The following is a 25,393-nucleotide window of genomic DNA, read 5'->3' as shown; positions in this document are numbered from 1 at the left end:
TAATATTTAAAAAACTCATGCAAAAATTTTTTATGCAGAAACCAATTTTTTTAATTTTGTTTTTATTTAATGCTAAATTATCAGTTTAATAGGCCGTAACGGTTTAGGCGTTGACACGGCGCTTATTACTGTAAGGTAAAGGTCCCCGGGTTCGAATACAGCGGCCCTGCATTCCAACCCGACGTACTTACAAATGGGCTTTTTTTCAAAAACACCAGCACCCGGAGGGTATGAGCTCTGCTGTTGCAAACCCTCATTTAAAAAAAAACTTTTTGATCCTTCTTTTCTCATTCTAGCTTGTATCTTCGTTGTGAAAAAGTCGTTTTTTTAAAACTTTTTATAAGAAGATATTGCAGATACGGATAATGCGAGTAAATGACCTAAGCCTCCAAACAATTAAATTCAATTCAACAATAAAAAACACCTGGAAAAATTTATTTAAAAAAAACCATTTTTTTAAATTAATCACGAATCGGAGATAAGGGGAAAAGAAGACGGTCGCGATTCTGGAAGCCTCCACTTCCTCAAAAACCTACAGGAAGGCAATCAAGTTTTTAAATTCATTATTGAAAATTGGCCTCGAAATTGATCTACCTTCGGCGAAATAACAAAAATATTTTTGTGTACAGTTGTATGGGGGGAATGTTTAGAAAATATTCTCATTTCTCATGATCATTTTGTTAATCTCCAGACAATCGTTAATTTCTTGTTGTTGTTTGATTTTACCACAATCACGTCTACTTTAATTTCGGTTCTTGCAGACCCCGACATTGAACCTCATTTTTATTAATAGAAGTATAAAACAATTGACATCATAAATGTTCAGATTGATGGTTCATCGATCTGATCTTTCAACCTTGTGGAATCTGGTGACGGAGTCTGTTGATTAACGTGAGAACCAACGCACAGACACTCACTGACTAAAGCGAATCGTGGATACGCGGAACTGTTGCCAATTTGGATTTTTAGCTTTCTAATAAATTTTATTAATTCAATTGCCTTATTATAATTATTTAAAGTAATGAAGAATTAAAGTAAAGAAGTTATTAGTCTTGTTTCATTCATATTTCAAGTGGGAAGGTTGATGGTTCATCGATATAATCTCCAACCTTGCGGAATCTGATGACGCTAGCCGGTTAATTCCTAGAAAAAACACTTCGGTGAAGTTAAATTTACAGGCTGCTAAATCCTCTGTGTGAGCCAATCAATAGAATTTAATTTAATTTTAAAATAAAATGACAGAGTATTGTTCTCTGTCCATCTCGGGATTAGTGAACGTCTATGTCTTCGCCAAGAAGGCAAGGCCGTCCCAAGTATCGACCAATGCGGTAAATGGTTTCTTTCAAGGACTAGTCGCGAAAAATTGAAAAAAAGAAAATACAAAGTCCTCTGGCGAAAGCATCGATCGATGTCGATGAATGGTAGGGCCTGTGGCATTGACGAATTTTCTGCTCATGCCAGGTTCCGTCGATTGTGACAGAAACTGAATTTTTGTGTATTTTGTCAACATTGTCTTTCTTGCCGTAATACCATTCAACTTATTGTGAGGTTTTCCCTTAAGATCTGCGGTATGACGAACCAGTAGCTTGGTCGTCTGGTTTTTGCTTGTCAAGCTCGTTAATGGGCTTATTTCAATGCCTCGCCCTGCCTATTACCCTGACCGACAAAAATAGCTAAAGAACAAAACAGTCAGGTTAGGGGACCAATGATGATCGGTCAGAACTAAGCTGTAATATTTGAAGTAATTTGATTGTGGACGTGGCATTCGGAACGAGGTAATGTTTAATAACTGACCCTGAGAAAAAACGTTTTGTTAACTTATTAGCTCCGCCTATGCACATTATTTCTTAGTCTGGCAGACGCGTTGGAGCAAATATTTATAAGCAAGATAGGGCCTGAAACAAACTAACAACTGTGACAGCGAAAAGCAATAACCCTAAATGATCAGAAAGAAATCTACAGATCGTGGATTTTAATCGATAAATTGAGCGTGACAATGTATAAAATGTATGTATTTGACAAAATTTTAAGAATGTAATTTCAAATAAGATTTAGGTTAATGAGGCATAAGGGATTTCAAATTAAATTCACCCTTCTGCAAATCAAATTCACCTTTTGTCAAATTAAATTTACGCTTCTGGAAATTAAATTCACCTTGTTCACCCTTCCGCAAATGAAATTCACCTTTTTCACCCTTCTACAAATCAAATTCACCTTTTGTCAAATTAAATTCACTCTTCTACAAATCAAATTCACCTTTTGTCAAATTAAATTCACCCTTCTGCAAATCAAATTCACCTTTTGTAAAATTAAATTCTCCCTGCTGCAAATCAAATTCACCTTTTGTCAAATTAAATCACTCTTCTGCAAATTAAATTCACTCTTCTGCAAATCAAATTCACCTTTTGTCAAATTAAATTCACCCTTCTGCAAATCAAATTCTCCGTTTGTCAAATTAAATTCACCCTTCTGCAAATCAAATTCACCTTTTTCACTCCTCTGCAAATCAAATTAACCTTTAGTCAAATTAAATTCACCCTTCTGCAAATCAAATTCACCTTTTGTCAAATTAAATTCACTCTTCTGCAAATCAAATTACCCTTTTGTCAAATTAAATTCACCCTTCTGCAAATCAAATTAACCTTTTGTCAAATTAAATTCACCCTTCTGCAAATCAAATTCACCGTTTGTCAAATTAAATTCACCCTTCTGCAAATAACATTCACCTTTTGTCAAATAAAATTCACTCTTCTTCAAATCAAATTAACCTTTTTGCAAATTAAATTCACTGATGTGGAAATCAAGTTTACCCTTTTGCAACTTAAATGCACCTCTCGGAAATTAAATTTACTCGTTTGAAATCAACTCCCGCTTTTTCAAATCAAATTCTTCTGTTTGCCAATAAGATTCACCTTTTACTAATTAAATTCACTTTTCAGCAAAATAAATTTATTGTTAGCAAATCAAGTTTATCCTTTTGAAATTTAATTCACCTTTTTGCAAATTAAATTCCCTCTTCGAGAAATCAATTTCCCCCTTTTTCAAATCTAATTCACCCTTTTGCATATCAAATTCACCTTTTAGCAAATGAAATTCGTTCTTCTACAAATCAAATTATTCCTTTTGTAAAATAAAATCTCCCTTTTGCAAGTTAACTTCACTCTTCAGTAAATGGAATTAACCCTTTTACAAATTAAATTCGCTCTTTCTGCAAATTTAATTAACTTTTCTGCAAATCAAATTACTCTCAGGTAACTTCACCCTGTTGTTTATTATCTGCTCCACCGAGTATAATAACTGTACAGTATACAGTGTGTCGACTTAATTTTGTTTGTGGTTTTTTCAAAAGCTTCTGTACCCAGAAAAACATTAAAAATTAGTAAAAAATTATATTGTTTTATTAATATTCCCTCTACTTTAAAACATTTCAGTAATAATCAGGTTTTGTAAATTTCTTTAAAAAGTTTAATAATGAAGTACAAAGGGTGAATTTAATTTGCAAAAGGATGAATTTGATTTACAAATTATGCACTTTATTGAAAGTAGGGTGAATTTAATTTGTAAATGGTTGAATTTGATTTGTAATTATGTAAATTACAAAAGGTTGGATTTAGTTTAAAGTCGAATTTCGAATTTGATAGGAACAGGTCTTTAGGAAAAACCTGGAGTACAAACGTTATTCTTGGTAAAATCTACTAACTTTCTTAATTACATATCAGCATTTGAGTTACATATTTAGATTTCCTGTATGTTTCAAGATTGAAATAAATTTGAACAGGAGTCGACAAACTATGTTCTGGTTGGATATTATCGATCCGGGCGGAAAGTCTTCAGAGGATGTGAAAGGTCTGCTGGAGTGAGAAGTTCGTGAGGGAAAGCTGTCGACCGATCTTCCGAAGCCCAAAAACGTCACATTTTTCGGTCACGTATCGATCCACCCTATTTCTCTCTTCGGTTTCCTCCGATTCGAACAATTTATCCAAGGTGGGCTCTTTTTTCGCAATGTTACAACCGTGGGAAGCTGGCCAAGAATTGTCAAGAATAGATCTCTTAGTCGACGTTGGTCTAGAATTAACAGATTTTCTACCGGAAGCCTACGAAATACCTGTCTCGACGAGAATGATTTTCGTCCAGTATAATATTTGTGCGTTGAATGAGTTTGACATTGAAGCCGACGACGACGCAGATGCCCGTTTCCACATGAATACAGCCATAATGAAGTTGCGACTTCGTTGCGTAATCGTAAATAAAAATCTGTGGATGAAAGGGCCCCCTATTTCAAAGCACAGTAAATAAAGCAACGACCCTGTTTCGCCATTTTCTATAGATCGATACAAATCGAATCCATCTTAGATATTCCTCTCCCCAATGACCTACATTATTATCGCTTTAACAAGATAGGCTAAATATTAAAACAATATTGTTTTTAACCTTTGAATAAAATGCAATAATATTTAAAGTCATCGATGACTGATTAAATCGTGGTTAACATAAACTTTTCACTTTTTTTATTATTCGGAGATCGTAAGATGCGGTCTGGTGTGGCGTAGGTTTTAGAAAAAGATTTTCTGTAACGTGCCAACGTTTCGATCTTTATTGAGATCATCTTCAGGACTCAACGTGTTTGTTTTCCGTGTAGATGTGTCATTCTTGTCCATTCTCAACACGACAGACAAGAACGACTCATCTACACGGAAACCAACCACGTTGAGCCCTGAAGATGATTTCAATTAAGATCGAAAGGTTGGCACGATAAAGAAAATGTTTTTCTGAAACCTACGTTACACCAGACCGCATCTCACGATCTCCGATTAATCATTGACTAAAAGTCACTAAACACCACACACTTTTCACTTTCTTTCTCCATTCAAGAAAGTTTTATATGCCATTTTTTCAGTAGGTTTAAACAAATCGTCGTGTTTAGTTTGTAAAACAGTTATAAAAATCATATTTATCCAAATCTGGAGGGTGTTGGGAAGAGAGAGCAATCGTATTTCGGTATGTCAGTTTACTTTACGCTTTCCTGCCGGGTGATCGCTCCCTCCAATTACACGAAACCCTGAATAAGTTCGGAGTTGTTGGTGAGGAGGTCAGATAATTTCTGTCCTATGCACAAAACAAAAATCAATTTTGGAACTCATGTTATCATAATAAAAACTGTATATGTTTTTAAATGATTATTCGGAGATCGTGAGATGCGGTCTGGTGTCGTAGGTTTTAGAAAAACATTTTTTATAAAGTGGCAACGTTTCGATCTTTATCGAGATCATCTTCAGGGCTCAAAGTATTTGTTTTCCGTGTAGCTGTGTCATTCTTGTCCAAACACTAGAATTAACGACATACATAAGGCCGCAATACCTTTCAAAAGAAACATTTTAAACATAGAAATCACCACGAGCATTAAAAACATTAAGACATTAACACAAAAATTACACCAATTAAAACTCAGTGCCGCCAACATAATACCTACAGACATTTTAATTTTTTTTTTACAAACATCAAAAAGATGCATGCAATTTCCACTTTGACCAAATTAAAAACAAACACACCATAAAACTGAACAGCTTAATCAACAAACAAACACCTGTTAACACAAACAATTGGTTTCTAATCCTAACAAAAACTAATATTCCTCCAGAAATCCAAAACTTCCTATCACTTGGTCCATTCCATTCCTCACAACAAAACAAAAAATAAATAAAATAAAATGGGCACTCTCAACACGACACACAAGGATGACACATCTACACGGAAAACAAACACTTTGAGCGCTGAAGATGATCCCAATAAAGATCGAAACGTGTCACGATAAAGAAAATGTTTTTCTAAAGCCTACGTCACACCAGACCGCATCTCACGATCTCCGAAAATCATTGACTAACGTTCACTAAACAACACACATCGTTTAAAATTTTCACAGATTCAGTAATGTTAATTTAATAGTTTACGTTGTGTTAATTGTAGCGCGGTTCTTCGGCCTTGTGTTCGCAACGGTTTTTTCCCCTCGGATAATGAAGATTTCGGTCAAATGAACCCTTTCTTTTACTAATTAAAAGACAGACACGCGTTTACTTTTCCACTTTCACTCGCTAACCCACACATGTGTGTGCTTAAGGAATACACACTTTCTTCTTGTCACCTTTTTATATTTTTTAAAATAAGGTGTGATTCTAAAAATACCCACCCAAATTATGTATTCGTTATCAGTAGAGTTACTTCTTTTCACACGTTGTCGAATGATCAGGTTTTTCCAGTAATTTATTTCAAATCGTGCTACGTATTTTTCTGTTGAATAATAATAAGGGATTATGTTATTTTGTAAAAATTGAGATGGTTTCGTTGGTCACCCTTCTCGTGAATTCATTAGATAATCATTAGCTTAATTAGTTGATGTTTAAAATTGTGAGGTTTCCTCATGTAGTCTGCGGGGTGATGAACGTATAATTTGGTCGTTACCGATCATTTGGTCTGCCCTCGATGGATTAGCCTGTAGATAACACACTGAAGATGGCGAAAATTGTATAAAAGTTGTACCGGACCAAATCGGTAACGATCAAATTTCAAAAAATTCAAAAATTACCTTACAAATTTATTGATTTCCTACCAAAAAATTACAGATTTTGAAAAATCCAAGATAATTCTAAATAAAATATAATTGAGATCATCGTAAATTGGTTATCCATAAACTAAAGGAGCTATGGCTATACTTACTACATTCCATTGTGAGTAATTGAACAACAAGGCACTGATTTACAAGGGTATGCACCTGGGCTAAAGAATTGTTAACTGTGTTAAAGACTAAAGGTTTTGTGACCTAACGTGCTATATTGACTACCATCGTCTGGGGGTCTGTCAATCGATGTATTAGTGCACTAGTTCATATACTCTTTTTAACGTAGACTTTAGGTTACTTACCACATGTCAGTGGAAAGAATTAGAAACAAAAAAGGTCGTAAGATTGAAAAAGGAAGAATGAAAAAGGAGATATCGTTTTAATTTTCCATCAATTTACTTATACTTGAACACATGCTCTCGGAAGTCCTTGAAGTGGGGGTTTTCTATTCCCCAAGTACTGCAGCCTTCTGGCTTATTGTACTTTTCCTTGTTGCTTAGTTCATTACAATCGGCTTGATCCTTATCTTAAGAAGTATTAGGTCATTAACTTTCGTTGCTACTAATCCTTTCCCTGGATTTTTTTGTATCTCAGGTTATGTCTACATTGCGCGGTTGCTTTGCATTCTAAGATGATATGGATAGACGTATCTTCCTTCTCATTTCATAACCCATAATGTCCCTTGTTATGTAGACTTTGTCTCAGATGCCACTCCTATCAGTCTTTTGAGTTTAGCCCTCTCTATCTGTTGCTATGAGTTTTGGTGCTAGGCAATTTTGGTGAAGGCTATTTAATCTTAGTTTACCTATTCTGAGATTGAGAAGACTATGTTTGATCTTGCTATCCCAATTATTGATTCTGGGTCAATATGGTATTGCAGATCCTCTGGCCTGTTTGTTCATTTCCTAGAATTCTTTTTTACCTGGCACCCAAGACATTGCCAGTTTTTCCTCAGTTTTTATGCTTGATTTTTTTTAAATTTATTGGATGCTCCCTCTTTATATTACATGCTTATAACAAACTATATCGTGCTTGTACTATATCAAATAATTATATTTTTATTTATAATATATGGTGCTTGTGTGTAGATTGCAATGAATTTAATAATGTTTTTTAAATTTTGTCTTAACTTAGTCTCACAGGTATAACACAGTAAATTAAAGTCTACAGAGTTGAAGAATTTTAGAAAGTGGTCACTGTAAACATTCGTAAGCGCACGTTGGTGAACAGGTGCCTCACGTTGTCATCATTTACCGCTCAAACTCTGATCTGGGCTTATCAAATAAAGTACAGTAGAACAGTCTGTGATCCCATGTCTGTTCTTCTGGATTACTGCAATGACATTTTGGGTCCTCTAAAATCTTGAACCGATGAAGGTATTCTCGGTTATTCCTTGGGTCAATAATACTTGGGTCAACTTATAATGGTGCTTAAATGTTGACTTTGCTCGGGTAGTTATCATTGGGAAGAACCTTCTGATGTGAAGCCCAAATGTTGCCGACCATTGTTTTCCCCATCTATCTTTGCTTTCTTGTCTCGTCTTAGAGTGTATATAGCTAAGGTAAAAGCTAATTACGTCCTTGCCGTTGGATGCCTCGTTTGCTAATGCTTCAGCTGTTTCGTTTCCAGTGAAACCACAGTGAGCTTTTATCTACTTGATGCTTATAGACCAACCGTCGGTATTTTCTAGATGGAAAGCCAATTGCCTGATATTTTCAACAAAAAGTGAGTGGTTTTGACAGTCCTGAATCGAGGCCAGGGATTCTTGGCTATCTGTCCATAATGTGGCCGTTCTTTTATCAGGGTTTGGATTGTATCCCTCTTGCCACGTTAAAACTTTGAGAACAGCCAGAAGTTCGGCTTGGTTGTTGAAGCACCAACTTACCATCTTATTAAATTCGCTAGTTTTCGTGATCCGCTTGACCATCACGAGCAGGATTCGAACCCACGACCTTCGGCTAGATACGCCGCTGCTCTACCACTTGAGCTATCGTGACTTCGATCCATCGGACACTAACTTCCCATCTCAACCCCACCTTTTGAATTTTCCCTCCTTTTTGCCATTTTGCCTAATCAAGGTTTAAGCTTGATGTGTCTGGCACTTCTTAGAATTTGTCTGCTTACCTTTTTTTTTTCTTTTTTGAATTCATTCTGAGATAGCGGTATGCGTGTTGTTTTTCATCCAAAGTATTTGTTTCGGGCTTGTATACGGTCTTATAGATCTTCCTCTGGCTAGTTTGTCTGCCTTTTCGTTACCCCATATTCCCTCGTGTTCTGGTACCCAAGAAATCACCTCTTTTGGATATCTTGGATGTATATTGGATGCAATTACTATTTGAGAAGAGATCGTTTTACACGATAATGCTTTAATAACGTGGCAATCTGATCTTATGAAGATTTTTTGTCGGTGTAACCTATCTTAAGGTTTTGTAAAGCACAAGCATTAATAGCATGTATTTCAGCTTAAAAGACCAGGTGTACTTTCCCTAATGAGTTTGATTGATCATATTTGGGCTTGTACGAGTAAATGCTTGCATCCAGTTTTTCATTTATTTTGCACCTGCATGCTATATCATTATATCTGATGTCCTCCTGATTTCTTCTTCTCTTTTGTAGTCAGTTGAGATTTTATACGTTGTAAAGAATGTTTCTGGGGGCATATAGTCAATCCGAATTTTTAGGAATAGGTGTGTGGCTTTAATTATTATTAACGCCCAAAAGTTTAGTTTCAATCAAATTTAATTGTTTTTGGAGTCTGAATGAGCTTTTCCTTGCTTCTTCTTATATAAATATTAACAATGTCCAGTAGTATGTGACTCAGTTAATGTCTTACTTTTACTTGTACATACATTTTCCTACAATAAATTAATCATTATCGATCAGCTAAACATGCAAAACCTATGAATAACATTTACTGTAAAGTGTGCTATATTGAAATGAAAATAGATCCTTGAATAGTTGTTATACTGGAAATCTTACAGTAATTGTTTGCCTTAGTGCAATATTTGAAGATCGGTCGTTGAACTAAACTTTTAGAAAATTCCACTAATTTGCTGGATATCTGAATGTGGGTCAGAAGTAAATATCACAATTACACATTTAACACGATACAACGGTTGCGTGTATGCCCTAAACGTCCGTACGAGATATGCACCGGTTGAACTGGTGATCTTTCCCGGTCGGGTTTCTAACTTAACCGGAGCCCATGAGTTTTCGTTTGACATTAATGTAAGCTGAAAATGTGCATTTTATCTGGGTAATATAACAAGAAGACTTTTTTGAGAGTGCTTAAATACGGACTTGCCATGAAACCATGGGTTAGAGGAGGCTCCTTGACTTTGCCATTTTGTCCAGCCATCCTGACGTCCCTGAATTCTTCCTCCTGTGTGAGCACGGCTGTTTTCGTTCTTCCCAAACAGTATAAATATAATTCGAAAGCGTTGGTTGTTAATTGCAAAGGTATATGCAAAAACGGCCTATCCCTCGTTGGTCTATTTCAATTTCAAAATTTCAATCGATTCATTTCATCACTTGCCTGGGAGAAAATCCTTTTTACCAAAAATCTATGTAAATCCGTGCTTTCTCATTTAATAGATGGCGAATTAAAAAAAAAAAAAAAAAACTCCGCCCTGGATTAAGTCCCGTCTGACTCGAACGCTTGGCTGGCTTTAGCCTAACTTGCAGATTTTCTTGAAGACAATTCGCTTTCGTGTTAGAAGATATTTTAACAGATTTTACACAGATTAAAACGTAAATAAATAAGAAAATTATAGACTATTTTTTATTTTAAAAAATGAGCGAACTGTACAATTATGGAATTAAATATTATCAAGTCAGACAAGGTTTATGCCGTCATTTGGTTATGAACAATGTAACAAGCATAGATCCAATAGATAGTTTGCTTTTAGGCTTCGTATTTTTTCGTACGAAATTCAAATTTTTACAATTCTTTTAATATTTCTACGATTTTTATTTTTACTGGGAGCGAGTGGAGGTCCTTAGGTGCTTCTTGAAAGTTCCATGACCAACTGTTTTTCGGTGTTTGTTTTTGTTGAAGGATAGAAGAAAATGTACAATAAATAAATTTATAGAGTGCTTAATAAAAATATTTAAGTGAAATACAGAACTGGATCAATTTTTCTAAGTCATATTTTTAAATTTGATTGACAATTCTGTTAGCGGTCGATGGTTCAGAGACTACTCCTTTCAAAAATTGATCGATTCTGGTGTTAAAAAAGCAAATTTTATTTAATTCTATAACATTTCACTCTCGGAAGCTAAATTCACGCGTAACCTTTCATTTTAATAATTATTTTAGAGAACGTTACGACCATTTCAGAACTGTTTCAACCTTGGGACGAAACTAGACTCTTGTCTTCATTTAAAAAATGATTTCGAAGAGGAAGAATTGGCCAGAAGTGCTGACGCGATTTTTTCTCTCCTTCGTATTTAGCCTCGTGCTCAATGAGCGGTCTGAATTAATGGACGGCCAGTGCGACGGTTCTGCATTTAGAGCTTTCCTAGGGAACCTTCCTTTTGTCTATTCCAGCCTTCTGCCGGGTCATGTTTGTAAAACTGCTGTCCTGTTGCCAAAGAGCCCGGGTCAACGACTCCGCCCTTTTGCCTCAATTCCAACTATCGATTTACGTTGCCTACTTTTCCAAGCTTGCTTCCGATGCCCTCTCGGTCTCTAGTACGATATCGCCAACTCGTGTGTTTGGTTAAAGCAATCTTGGGAGAAAAATGTAAATCTTTTCCTTTTAAATTGCCAGCTTAGCCTTCTAAACTGTATACGCTTATCAACTGGTACGTGATACAAAATGTAAAGATACTAAGCGAATATATAGAGAACATACAAATTGTTTATTCAGAAAATGGCAAGTCAGTTAAGACTGAAGAAAATAACGAGAGAATTCAAAAATTAAGCATATCATCGCTTTTTCTAAGTTTTAATTATAAATTTAAACAGGATCATTACTTGACAAAAATTTGAGGGCAAATATCAATGTAAAATGTAATTTGTTCCTCCTGTTTTCTACAAGAGAGAAGAGTTTCTGATAATTTCTACGAAATCGTGCGCATTTGGTTTCTATTATTTTCTAAAAAAAATATATATATGTTTTTTTCAAATATAAAAATTTGTGGGCAAATATGGAGGTAGTTTTTACGTTTCTGCTGTTTTATGCAATACATAAGAGTTTCTGGCAATTTCTAGTAAATCTTTTTGTTTCAGCTCTTTTTTTTTTAAATGTTTTTTGAACAATATATTGGATTTGCCAGCATATATGAAGATAGTTTTTATGTTTTGTACAGAAAATAAGTTTTTCCGACAATTCTTTTTTTCGATTTTCGAAAATCTTGGGTGAAAAATAAAGGTAGCTTTGTTGTTTAAGCTCTTGCCTAAAAAAAAATTACAATACATAGGAATTTTGGGGCATATATCAAGGTAGTTTTTTATGTTTCGGCAGTTTTATACAAAAGAGAAGTGTTTCTGACAATTTATAGGAAATTGTCAAGGAAGCTTTTTGTTTCTTTTCTTTTCTACAAAATAGATGTGTTTTTCACAATGTCTAAAAATTTGTGGGTATATATCAAGGAGTTTTTATGTTTTTGCGGTTTTCTACAGAAAAGAAGTTTTTCCGTCAATTCCTAGAAAATGGTGGGTAAAAAATAAAGGGAGCTTTCTTGTTTAAGCTCTTGTCTAAAAAACATACAAAATATAGCAATTTTGAAGCATATATCAAGGTAGTTTTTAAGTTTTTTGATGCAGTTTTCTACAAAAGAGAAGGGTTTCTGATAATTTATAGGAAATTGTGGGCGAAATATCAAGGTAGCTTTTTGTTTGTTTTCGTTTCTATAAAATAGATGTGTTTTTCACAATGTCTTGAAATTTGTGGGCATATATCAAGGTAGTTTTTATGTTTTTGCTGTTTTCTACAGAAAATAAGTTTTTCCGACAATTCCTAGAAAATGGTGGGTAAAAAAATAAAGGCAGCTTTTTTGTTTAAGCTCTTGTCTAAAAAACATACAATATATAGCAATTTTGAAGCATATATCAAGGTAGTTTTTAAGTTTTTTGATGCAGTTTTCTACAAAAGAGAAGGATTTCTGATCATTTATAGGAAATTGTGGGCAAAAACACAAATATCAAGGTAGCTTTTTGTTTCTTTTCTACAAAATAGATGTGTTTTTCACAATGTCTAGGAATTTGTGAGCATACATCAAGGTAGTTTTAACGCTGCTTTCTAAAGAAAGAATTGTTTCTGACAATATTTAGAAAATCATGGACGAAAAGTCAAGGTAGGTTTCTATGTTTCTGCTGTTTTGCACGAAATAGATATGTTTTTGCAATATCTTGGAATTTATGGGCTCATATCAAGGTGGTTTTAACGCTTCTACTGTTTTCTACAAGAAAAAGCGTTTCTGACAATTGCTAGGAAATTGTAGGCGAAAAATCAAGGCAGCTTGTTACTTCTTTTTTTATGAAAGACAAGTTTTTTTGCTATTTCTAGCCAAATTGGTGGAAAAGATAAGGTAGGTTTTTTTCTTCCGTTTTCTATAAAAGATAGGTATATGAAACATTTTTTTTTTTAAATCGTGGGTCAATTATCGAGCCGTTTTGGACGGAAAAAGCTGACGGGGGAATGCACACTTCCGTCATTAACACGTATGACTGTTTTGATGAGTTCGACGACCTAAAAATCTACGTCTTTATTCATAGTGTTCTGTTTTTATTAGTGATAATTCTATTGGAAAGCGGTTTGAATGATTCAATTCACAAAGGTATTATTCACTATCACGAGCCGTTGTATTATTATCGTTAGATAATCTTACACAAGCACTTTATTTTTCAAGCAGGAAATGCCATATTTTCTAAAACGCCATTATTACCTTATATAATAGTTACCCTTTAAATTTGCCATTTATTTGTTTATTTTTTTAAACAATGCAGATAATCAAAATAAATTCTACAGTAACTCAGGCTTCTTGGCATAAATAAAATTTAAAAATCCAAGAATGAATCCTAATAAAGTGAAATATTTAAGTAAATTTTCATTGGCCTTTTATTTATTTGTAATTTTATCCAGTTGAACGTTATCAAGGCGATTCCTTCTATTGCCAATTATCTAATCTTAGCCAGGACAAACAATGTTAAAGGAATGCACAAATTCTGATGGCAAATTTGAAAAAGATTGAAGTCTGAAACAAAATCTAAATTCCCGTTGTCTCCTCTCCTTTAAATATGCTGAAATTTCTATTCATTATTGCAGTATGAAAGCATTTCTCGCCTTTTATTCTCATCTGAGTGTGAATCATAGCAAGGTGAGAGGCAATACATTGAAGTACGTGGTTTTTAATTCACTTAATTATAATAAACAATCATTCGTAATGATTTGATTTCGAGGTTGGATTTTGTATTCGAAAACGTAGAAACGCACTGTACAGTTTATTGACCTTTGGCTGAATAGTTTGTAAAGTAAAACTTTTAAAAAGCTTGCATTGACTGATTGATATCGATATATTCTATGGAAACATTGGCACAATGGAAAAAAGGTTCGTGTCTGTTCCTATGATATGGTTGGCTGATATAAAAGAGGAGATATTTCCTAAATATCTAGGAAATAAGAGGTGAAAATCGCGGTAGTTTTTAGCTTCTGTTGTTTTCTCCAAAAAAGAAGTTTTTTACACTTTGTCGAAAGTTAGAGACAAAAATCAGGTTGTTTCGATTTCATCTGCTTTTTTATTTATAGTAGAGGGGAGTTTGTCTACTGTTTTCTATAAAAGAGATTTTTGTGATAATTTTTAAAAAAATATAAGCAAACATGTTTTCTCAAATCTTCTTGTTTTTCTTGTTGTTTTTCTCTTTTTTTTAAACAAAATTAATGTGCTTTTCAAAATTTCTAGTTAATCGTAGGCAAAAACTATGATTTTTTTCTGATGTATTTCTAAAAATCAGTCAAAAATCGAGCGTTTTTTCCTTCTTTTTTTTTCTATAGAAATTAGATTTTGCCAATTTTTTAGGAATTCATAAGAAAGAAATCAAAATAGTTTTTGTTTCTTCTGTTTTTTTCTGTAAGAGAGTTTTTCAAACAAAACATCAATAAAGGTTTTTTTTATTTCCGCTGTGTTGTATAAAGTAGATTTTTTAAATTATTTCTAGAAAATTATGACCAAATTGTTTTTCTCAACTCTTATCGTTTCTATTGTTTTTACAAAATAAAAGTGCTTTTCGAAATTTCTGGTGAACCTAGGTAAAAACTAAGCTTTTTACAGCTATATTTTTAAAAATCAGTCAAAAATCGAGCTTTTTTTCTATAGAAATAAGATTGTGCCAATTTTTTAGGAATTCATAAGAAAAAAATCAAAATAGTTTTTGTTTCTTCTGTTTTTTTTCTGTAGGAGAGTTTTTCAAACAAAACATCAATAAAGGTTTTTTTATTTCCGTTGTGTTCTATAAAGTAGATTTTTTAAATAATTTCTAGAAAATTATGAGCAAATTGTTTTTCTCAACCCTTCTCGTTTCTATTGTTTTTACAATATAAAAGTCCTTCCTAGGCAAAAACTAAGCTTTTTTCTGCTGTTTTTTTCTTAAAATCCCCCTAACCCAATTTTAACAAGGCTGACATTTTCCTTGTATATCAAATTTTCCGTTGTTCCGCTGGCCCATTGTTTTAAGTATAACTTTAACATGAACCGTACTGATTGCTTATTGTTGTACCCCGAATCGTTCACTTTGAATGCTGAGGATGGGCTTTATGTTCCACAACGTCCATCTCTAAATAAATTCTCGTCTTTTCTAAATAAAATGGGTACCAGGTTTCCTTTTAACTAAATATTCATCATTAGAAAGTTTTTTTAATAAGAGAAAAGTTTTTCCATAGTTGGTAAGAAATTGCTAGCAAAAGCTCAAAGAATTTTTTTTTGTTTCTGCTGTTTTGTATAGAAGATCATTTTTTGACTGTGCCTAACAAATTATGAGAAGGAAAAGAAAGTAAATAAAGAAAATAATAAATATTTTTTGTAATTTTATTAAAAGAATGGTTTTGACTACGCGGGCGGGATTATTTTTTATAATGAAAGAAGAATGCTTGTCAAAATTCATGTACGTAAATAAAGTTTTCTCTGCTGTTTTATCTCGAGAGAAGTATTTCTGAAAATTTCTAGAAAAATCGTCGGCAAAAAACAAAGCAATTTTGTATTTCTGTTGTTTTATGCAAAAGCGTAAGGTTTAGACAATTTATGAGAGATAGACCGACAAACGTTTCCTGAAGTATTTTTGACAATTTCGAAGAAATTTTTCCAAAGCACAAGTTATCTTTTTTTTGATGATTACAACAGAGTGATTTTACTATACTCTACGGGAAATAAGGGCAAATGGTAAAAATTATAAGTTGTCTTTTCAGGTTTACATTAAAAGAAAAAGTGCCTGACAATTCTCCTTGCTGTGATTGATCCTTTTGGTAGTCATCATTTTCTGTCTTGACTGTTAACTCGTCGAAGTTTGCGAATTTTCGGCAAATTTCGATGAATCGTGGCCAAAAGGACAAGGTCGTTCATTTCCTTTTTCCTGTTTTCCAGAATTTGAAGCAAAATGTGTGAAGACGTTGGCATAGTGGGCAAAAGGCAGATTCTTGGATCTACGCTTGTTTCTATGTTGTCCTACCGTTTGTCAAATCTGTTAAAAAGTCGAAGTTGTTTTTGAATTTTGCTAGATTAGCCGGCCTTGGTGGCAGTCCTCGAGGGCTAATGCGACGCCTTTCCGTCAGGGGTCGTACATCGAATTTGCCGTCCTTGGGAATTTGAAAATAGATTTGGCGCAGTGGTTGCGCAGTTGCCTGGAACGGCTGTCCGCCCGCAGGGATTGCTCGCTATTACAGCGGACGGGTCATGCAGAGGATGTTAAAAGGTTAAAGTAGAAACCGAATCACTAGACCCTTTGAAGACATCTAATTTTTTATTTGTTTTTCCCTCCTGCTCAAAAAATCATAACTTTACTTTCGTATAATCCCATTTTAAAATTTTATATAGGTTTTTTTGTTTTAAAGAATCAGCGCATAAATTATGTGAAAACCTGGAGCAAGTTTTGTCGTGTTGCGTGATTTGTCATTCGGTTCGGCTTCTTGCGTCACTAGAGTTAAGTTCAATCCTGATAAAAGAACAGCGCATTTCATACTACGTTTGACACATCCATTTACCTTTTGATTATGTTTATGTAACATCGGCCTAAGATTATTTGCCCGAGGGAAGGTTTAATAGGTTTAATAATGAAGTCTCAAGTCCCCCCTGTACGTATTATTTATAAAAATTGAATATTAAAGGATCAAATAGAAACTTATTGTTTGTGTTGTTTATAAATTTTCGAGGAAAAAACTGATATCAAGCTGAACTGGCAACCTTCGCTCTTCACTGTCAGGAAACCTTGACAGACAGCGTGGTCAGGGAAAATAACTGACAGGTTGAAATAATCAGTACTGATGGCATGCCAGTCTTAAGTTTATAGTTGCTTGGATGATCTGTAAATAAAATCTATATAAATATCAGCATTGGGTATGGCTGAATGAATGATAAATGTTACCATTCATCGATTGACTCTTATGGTTGTTAACCTACCATGACCGAATCATTTTACGAGATGACCGATTTTACGAGCAAACTAAAAGTGATCTGTACGGATTTCCTTCTTACTACTCTACCATCAACTTTTATGCATGGCACAACTTTTTTAACCTCTTGTCCAAAAACGTCAGCATTGTTAGATAGCTTCGAAAAAATTTAAAGGTTCAAAAATTCATTTCACGAATATTTGTTTTTGAACCTGTTTCATGTATCCCAAAATTTCCAAATCGCTAGTAAGGAACACTTCTTTGGATGAGCAACGTACAAACAAAACATAGTAATTTATTCTACAAAATATTGGCTCAACATAATCAAAATATTATTAACATCCATAAAGTAATACTAGCTAATATTGGCACGAAATTGGAATCAAACTTGGGTTGAATTAAAGAGTAGAACATAACTAGAAATTTGCTTCAGGTGCAGCTGAAAGCATGTTGCTTATGCACTATTCAACTCGTCCTTCCATTTACTTTCGCTTTTTTTCCTTCGGTCTGGTTTTTCTTCAATTCTTTAAGAACAACTGTTTTATGTTTTTTTGTTGTAAATACTGCTGTTGCCACTTTTGAGGGAGCTAACCGTATGCCTAACATTTTCTCTATACTTGGGAGAAGTGATCCACCTAAAAGCCTATTTGTATCGTTTTATTGAGTTAAAAGTCTCAAAAGTCTGCCACTGATCATCTGTCTATTGCCTCTACATTATATTATGATTATTCGGAAATCTTGTGATGCGGTCTGTTGTGATGTAGGTTTCAGAAAAACATTTTCTTTATCGTGCCAACGTTTCGATCTTTATTGAGAATTATTAGTTTATTGCGTGTTTCGCAGAAAATAAGCACTTTGAGTGAATAGAAATACTTTGATTGAATATAAAAAATATTTTTTTTGCATTGTATAAATTCACATTTTTCCACATCCTTCATTTATTTGTTAAATTTAAACAATATTTGTAACTCCCAGGCCCTGAAGATGATCTCAATAAAGTTCGAAACGTTGGCAAAATAAAGAAAATCACGTCACACCAGACCGCATCTCACGATTTCCGAATAATCATCGACTAACGGTCACTAATCACCACACATTATATTATGAATTCATTTTATATTATGAAGCGTTATTATGCTAATTAAGATATATTTAGGCAAAGAAAAAATAGTCTTAGAACTTTGCGAAGTAGAGCACTCAGACCCCATGCAAAATATTCTTATCAGGGCAGCATAGTGATCTGTGTATGTTATCTCACCCAATAGTGGAGATTATTGGTAGAAACGAGGAAACGTCTGTTGCATTTAATGCTTTGTTGGTTTTCCTTTCATACCATCTAGCTAGACTTGGTTAACGTGGATTTCAGTAGCTGAATGTCCTATTATTGATCATAGATCGATATGTCAGATATGATTGTTATTTTTTGATCTGTAAAGCAATTAAGACACGAATCTCAAAATTATTCCTGTGTTCTTTCCGATAACAAATTCTCAAAAATCAGAACAATTTAGGGTAAAAATATTGATAAGTTAAAATTCAATCAAAAGAAAAATTACAGGGTTGGGTTTTGTAGTCCAGTTTTCCCAACATTTCAGTTTTAAGACATTATATATCCTTTATTTATTTAAGTCGAGAGGTAAAGTATTATTACTGGTACTCTTGTTACTAACTTGTAAATAATATGTATATACATGTATATGTACAGTAAATTAATAATTGTGAACATGTAAAAAAATCAACAAATTATTTAGCGGTCTCGGGAAGTGCTAAAGAAAAATATGACCGAGTTTACTTGAAAATACTAGGTTTTTAGAAATTTTTTGGTAATTGATAAACTTTGATAGCTTTTTCTATATTTTTATTGCAATCTGCCTAAAAACGTGCTGTAAAATGGTGTAGTCATATAGTTGATTTGAGCAAGTAGAAAGGCGAAATAAAAATATAAAAGACGAAAAATTTCAACATTCAAATTTTTTTGGCGAAACCACTTAATCATAAGAAGTGATGTACGTGTACGACATTTTGAAGTGTAGAATCACCAAAAAAAGTTTGGTCGAAATCAGTAACCCACCAACTTCATCGTACCCTTGTTAGTCTTCGTCGTAAAATATCGTTTTGTTATAAATGTTTGTGTGTAGAGATTAGTGACCGTTAATCGAGAGTTATTCAGATATCGTGAGATGCGGTCGGGTGTGATGTAGGTTTCAGAAAAACATTTTCTTTATCGTGCCAACGTTTCGATCTTTTATTGAGATCATCTTCAGGGCTCAAAGTATTTGTTTTCTGTGTAATTGTGCCATCCTTGCGTGTCGTGTTGAGAGCTATAAATGTTTAGTAGCAAATTCTTGCCATTGCCTGACCCTGTTTATAACCATGCACCAGTACAGAATATGCTGGCTAAATGAAATACCAAGCAGAAAGTGTCTTTTACTCATTAGATTAATGCTCAATCTGTAAAATACAACAGATTTTATTCTGCAATTTATTCCTGTATTATACTCGTGTATTTCAATTGTGTTATTCCTTTACTAAAACTGTTTAATTATGAGTTTTCCCTCTTGGGATCTGCTGAGCAGTTAACCTGTGGTCTTTTTGTCTTTCAGATCGCTTCAACTTTTCGCCATTTTAAGTGGTGGTTTGTTCTGGGTTTTAAGCATGGTGAGGCGGACAAAGCACCACTGAAAATGAACTTGAGTCTATACATTTCTGACAGCTTAGTCAAGTCATAAGCAACGTGTGACGGTGACACAGAGGCGAGAAGAAACCTGGCCGACTGACCAAAACTGCGAGGATGAGCAGACCAAAATGGCCGGGTACTATCACATAAACAAATGAAAATTGTTAGATATTGTTCCACAGTTTATTCGTAAAATAGCCCATGACAATTTGAAAGGAATTTTAATAAAATAAATTTTTGCTGGATAAGTGTAAAAAGTGACTTTGATGGTAGATTGTCACCGAGTAAAATATTATTGTAGTCGAATTACATAAAACGGAAAGTGTTTCTTTTAAATATTAAACTGGTATCAGTTGGTCTTTTGTTGAAGCAACTCTCAGTCCTTGGGCCAGTTTCAAAAAGGCCTTGAGTCTCTTTTCTACCCTCGATTCTCTTAAAGCTGGTAGTCGAATTAAATTTTCCCCTCGGAAATTAATCAGATCTGCCTTTGTGGAATGTTACCTGTTGTAAAGGGTCGACGCATGCGTTTTAGGGAAGGATCGATTTTCCTCGTGAGGAAGCCGTGGTCAGGGCCGGGGCAGATGACGTCAAGGCGTCGCGTTTATCGCACGCCTCTTGGCCGATGCCGCCTCCGACAGACGGAGCAGTGCTTCGCACGGACGAGCACGGGTCGGCGTTTCCAGTCCCATTCGGAAAAGGTTCAGGTAAATTGAAGGATTGTCACATGGAAGATGGAACCGTATCTGGTAGAACACGTGCAACTTGTACACTTTACTACTGACTAGTAAATCTTATGTACTTCTTGTGTGAATTTTAATGTTCTTGTATAAGATTTATGTTCACTTTAATTGCTGACATATAGCAACGATGATAATGCAAAGTTTTGTCCTGACCAGTGTCCACATGACTGGTTTTCACTGACTCCTTCAACCTCTTCTCTTTCTTCAAGACTGTCTGAACTTCGAATTCCAACCAATTACTGAACCTGAATTCCCACAGCAATAAATTTCTCATCGCTGTTTTTTGAATAAACATAGCCAATACAGTTTTAAAGACGTCAAGTCGTGAAAAATAACGTTAAATATTGTTAAAAATTCACCACCCTGCATTACATCAATAGCCAAATCTTTACCTATTGAATATAATTTAAATTAATTATTTTTGAATTGTAAAGTTAAATATAAAGTCAAGAATAAATAGGAAACCTAGTAAAACTTAGCTTGTTTGTTTTACCTAACGTAATTTGCCTTGTTTATATTTAAAAAAAACTTTTCGTTTTGACAATTCACGTAATTTCAAAACTCTGTTATTTTTATTCAAAAAAAAAAAAAAAAACTTTTGCTTTGTACATCACTGAGAATTTGTGCGACGATGATAAATTTTCCGACCTTGGGGATTATGTAATTATTTGACATCGGAAAAGGTAATTAATAACAGATGAATGACGTGATTGTTCGGGAGTCAGAAATTTCAAGAACGCTCGGCCGTCAAACAACCTTTTAAAATAACAATAACAACAAAGGCTGTTATGTCAATATATTTTATGGCCTTCCGAATTACACAATTGTTCGACAGAACTGTCGTTAAATTCAATTCCATTGTGTGATAAGGTCAGTTTCAGTTTCGATTTAAAATTTGTAGTTATACTGATAACAGAGACTGTCATACAGGTATAAAAACATAATAGTGAATTTTAATCTAATCTTTATATATATTTATTTTATATGCAGATGTATGGGGAGGTGAATCGAATTAGTTCAACGGATTTTAAATATAACTTGTTCTAATGTCGAATAGTTTGCTGTCGTTAGCCAAACTATATTTATTTTGTACTCCTCTCTCTTCCTCAATCTCTCTCTCTCTCTCTCTCTCTCTCTCTCTCTCTCTCTCTCTCTCTCACACACTCACTCACTCACTCACTCCCCCCCTCCCTCTCTATGTACCTACTTTTTCCTATCTTTTTATACTTTTCTTACTCATGCTCTTCTTACTTATTTATATACTCTTACTCATACTCTTCTTATTCTTACTCTAGACATCCCTATTTTTACATTGCATTTGTGTATTTATCTTTTTCTTCTCTCTCACTCTCTTTCCCTCTCACTCTTTCTCTTTCTTCTCACTCCCCCTACCCCGCTCACTCTTATTGTCCTTCTAATCTTCTTTTTCTTCTTCTCCTTCTTCTCCTCCTTCTCTAGTCCCCCTCTCTATTCACTTTTACTCTCTCCCACACCCACTAGGGCTGCTGTGGGTGCCACTTTTTGAATGCCTTCATTTCAGTTATTTTATAGTTAGATGTGTTGAAAACATGTGGTTATATTGATGATGATCACTGGTTATTGTCATTTTCTATTTGGCAAAATAAAACTCCAAATAATACTATAATTATAAATTGTCATTTTTTTGTTTCAGACTGAACAGGATGCACGTTATGGAAGGAGACTGCGAGAAAAGCAGTGGGTGTTTGACTGCAGAAGGAGCGCCAGAGATTGGAAAGCCGCTTGAAGAGACTGATGCCAAGACACCACCTGTAGAAACCAAGCTGGTGAACGGCGACCACATTGAGGATGATATTAGCAATGTGGAACAAGTTGTCAAAGTTAGTAGTCAGTTGAGAATTTGATTTCTTCCATGTCCTCGAGTTGTAGTCTGATTTGTTAAAAATTTAATAATACATTTCAGCGTATTACCGATGATGTAGAGAAGCGTATTCAAGAAGAAGTAGAAGAAGATGAGGAAGAAGAAGAAGAAATGACTTGTGAAAAGAAAAAAGAAGAGAAGAATGAAGACAAAGATGAGTCGGATGAAGTAGATACCAAAGAGGAAGACAAAGAAGAAGAAGAAGAAGAAGAAGAAGAAACCCAAACTGAATGTCCGGCTTCATTGTCCAAAGGTGAGGAACAGACCTCTAAACCACCTTCTCCTGAAGATAAAGAGGAAAAGGTTCAGAATCAACTCCAAACTGAGGAAGAGGAGGATAAACTTACAATATCTAGTAATCATGTAAGCCAGGTAAATTAAACATTTGTTCACATTGACTTTCTACTTTTTATACTAATGTTGAATTAAAACTGATTTGTTTGGTAGAGTGAAGAAAGGCAGAAAAGAAGTATGGAAAGAGATGGTGAAGGAGAGATGAGCAGTGGCAGTGAAAGTGAAACTGGTAGAAAAAAAATAAAAATGGAACCTGAAGTGGAAAATCAGTCCAGTGAAGTATCATTCAGACTACAAGTAAGATGATGTGCTTATTTTATGCCTCGTTACTTTTTAAATTTGATATTAATTTCCTAATGAGTATTTAAAAAATTATTGTTGAAAATGAGTATTTTTCAATTGTAGAACTTTGGCAGTGATGAGCGTGAGAGAATGATACAGGAATATATCAGCGATTGCACTCAGAATTCAGAAGAGTTAGACCAAGCGGCCGATAAACTTCAAAAAGAAGTTGAAGCCCTAACAGACATGGCAAGGGTCAAAGAAGTAGAGTGGAATGCCCTTCTAAGGTTGAGGAAGTTGAAAGAAGAAATGCTCGAAAGGGTTCTAAGGCGAAAAAGAATAAACTGCCTCGACGAACCTCAGTCGCACAAACTAAACAACTTTGAAGCACCTAATATGCATAAAGTAAGCATTGAAGCTTTTAATTTCTCAGACTTGCGGGCATACAAGTAAACATTTTGTTTGATTTCAGAACCTTGCAGCAACACAAGGGAGTCAGAATGAGCTAATGATGGTTCCGATTGTTTCTTCTAGTCCAGGTCTGATGCATTCACGTGGTCCACCAACTTCCCGGAACACACCTATGCCTCCAGACTACAGCAGAATGCAGAGACCCATTCTGCCCAAGCCTAGCCCTTATGCTTCCTACGATCAGCCATCTAGAGAAGGAAGAATTGGAACATTTGTTGATGTCAAATCTATCATCGCCGATTTTAGGTATCTCATCAAACTATGTCTTATATGTTTATATTTGATTGCCCCACATGAAATGTCTGCTTTCATTATCATAATTAAAAGAAAATTAATGAGTTAAATATTGTTTCCAGTGAATCTATAATTATCACTTGTTAATTCTCTCTTTAATTAAAGTTGATTGTTCATAAAGGTGATAGTTGGTCTGTGAATCAGTGAACACATGTTTAACATGTTTTCTGAGTCCATTATGGTGGCCATTTCATTTGTCGCCGAGAATCAAATAGATTACATGACATTTGAAAAATGGCGAAAAGGAGGGAAAATTCAAAAGGTGGGGTTGAGATGGGAAGTTAGTGCCTGAGTGGATTGGAGTCACGATAGCTCAAGTGGTAGAGTAGCGGCGTATCAAGCCAAAGGTCGTGGGTTCGAATCCCGCTCGTGACACTGACTTTTTTTATCTCAACTAAAAACCTTAATTAATTGAATGATATTAATTGGTCAAGCAGACCACGAAACTAGTGAAGTTGTTTAAACTATTTACTAGAGCCCGCAGTAGATCAGTGGTCAGGGTGATAGATTCTTGACTCGTAGACCCCACAATTGTGGTTTGGGTTCCTACTGTCACCCCTGGTCCTTTTTCCTTGGTGAAGTTTATAAGGCTGTTCAAACAATGAATGAATTAAAAATTAAAAAAACAACTATTTTTTAGTATTTTAAACTCAACTTATATATAAGTTATAGTTATTTTAAAAAAGACTGAAAAAATTGCAATTTCAGGGCTAGGCATCCAGAGTATGTACCTCGAAGAGGGAGGAGAATGCGTGGGGACAATACCCCCAGATTAATGTCACCGCATCCTTCATCCCTAATCAGTATGGCAAATATGGCATTAGGTTCTGGCTCAAGAGTGAGGACAGTGCCAGAAGCTCCTTACAATTTATGTAAGTGGTATTGAAAAATTACCAAATTCCGCTTACAGACAGCAATTTCTCTTTTGCAGCACAAGAAATACCTCATCCTTCGAATACAGATGTTTCACGGGACAGTCTAGATAACTACAAGGACCACTTTAAATTAAACAATAACAACATGACCAAAGGACCTCCTCCATATCCAGAAGTTACACTTCATCCGGTGACCAGGCCAAGTTCACCGCCATCATCCTCCCTCCTTCATGGCATACTTACAAAGTCAACTCCTTCACCGGCCAACAGGCCAGCCTCCTTTTCGCCTACTTTGGCAAGGCTATTAACAGCTCCGGAAAGGCCGACCAACCCTGGTCCACCACCACATTTCAGGCCTCAACAACCTTCTCGAGTTTCCATTGCGGAAATACTCAAATCCTCAAAGGTATTATAAAAATAATTCTAATGAAAGACTGTAAATAACAATATTAACTCAAATTTATATATTGATTTTCTAAAATTGTTAATTTTTTCCAGCAGCAGCAGAAGTCCAGAAATGAAATTACAATCACCCCTGTACCTGGAGGCCCACCAGTGAAGCCAAAAGACGACGTCGTTCTCCTAGTAAATATTAAACACATTTTAAGGTTAATCCTCAATCTTCAATTCCTTATCTAATTTC

At 34.7% G+C, this 25,393-nt stretch overlaps 1 protein-coding gene across 6 annotated transcripts in view; it reads left to right on the top strand.

Annotated features, from left to right (window-relative positions):
• The window catches only part of LOC106670997 (histone-lysine N-methyltransferase SETD1B-like), a 100,515-nt gene that overhangs the window by 74,609 nt on the left and 513 nt on the right, over window positions 1-25,393 (top strand). For 3 of the 6 annotated variants that reach the window (XM_024229071.1, XM_024229069.1, XM_014401721.2), the window contains exons 2-9: window positions 22,307-22,493; window positions 22,577-22,906; window positions 22,982-23,125; window positions 23,234-23,515; window positions 23,583-23,827; window positions 24,584-24,747; window positions 24,807-25,156; window positions 25,249-25,335. In XM_024229071.1, coding sequence (XP_024084839.1) covers window positions 22,307-22,493; window positions 22,577-22,906; window positions 22,982-23,125; window positions 23,234-23,515; window positions 23,583-23,827; window positions 24,584-24,747; window positions 24,807-25,156; window positions 25,249-25,335 — 1,789 coding nt within the window. Of the gene's footprint in view, window positions 1-19,820; window positions 20,031-22,306; window positions 22,494-22,576; window positions 22,907-22,981; window positions 23,126-23,233; window positions 23,516-23,582; window positions 23,828-24,583; window positions 24,748-24,806; window positions 25,157-25,248; window positions 25,336-25,393 lie in introns of all 6 variants that reach the window. The other 3 variants (XM_024229073.1, XM_024229072.1, XM_024229070.1) reach the window with 3 other exon arrangements.

The sequence above is a fragment of the Cimex lectularius genome, unplaced genomic scaffold, assembly GCF_000648675.2.
Source record: "Cimex lectularius strain Harlan isolate CLEC.00 unplaced genomic scaffold, Clec_2.1 scaffold282, whole genome shotgun sequence".
Taxonomy (NCBI): Eukaryota; Metazoa; Arthropoda; class Insecta; order Hemiptera; family Cimicidae; genus Cimex; species Cimex lectularius.
Note: the sequence above shows the minus strand (reverse complement) of the source record. Positions and strands in the feature narration are given on the sequence as shown.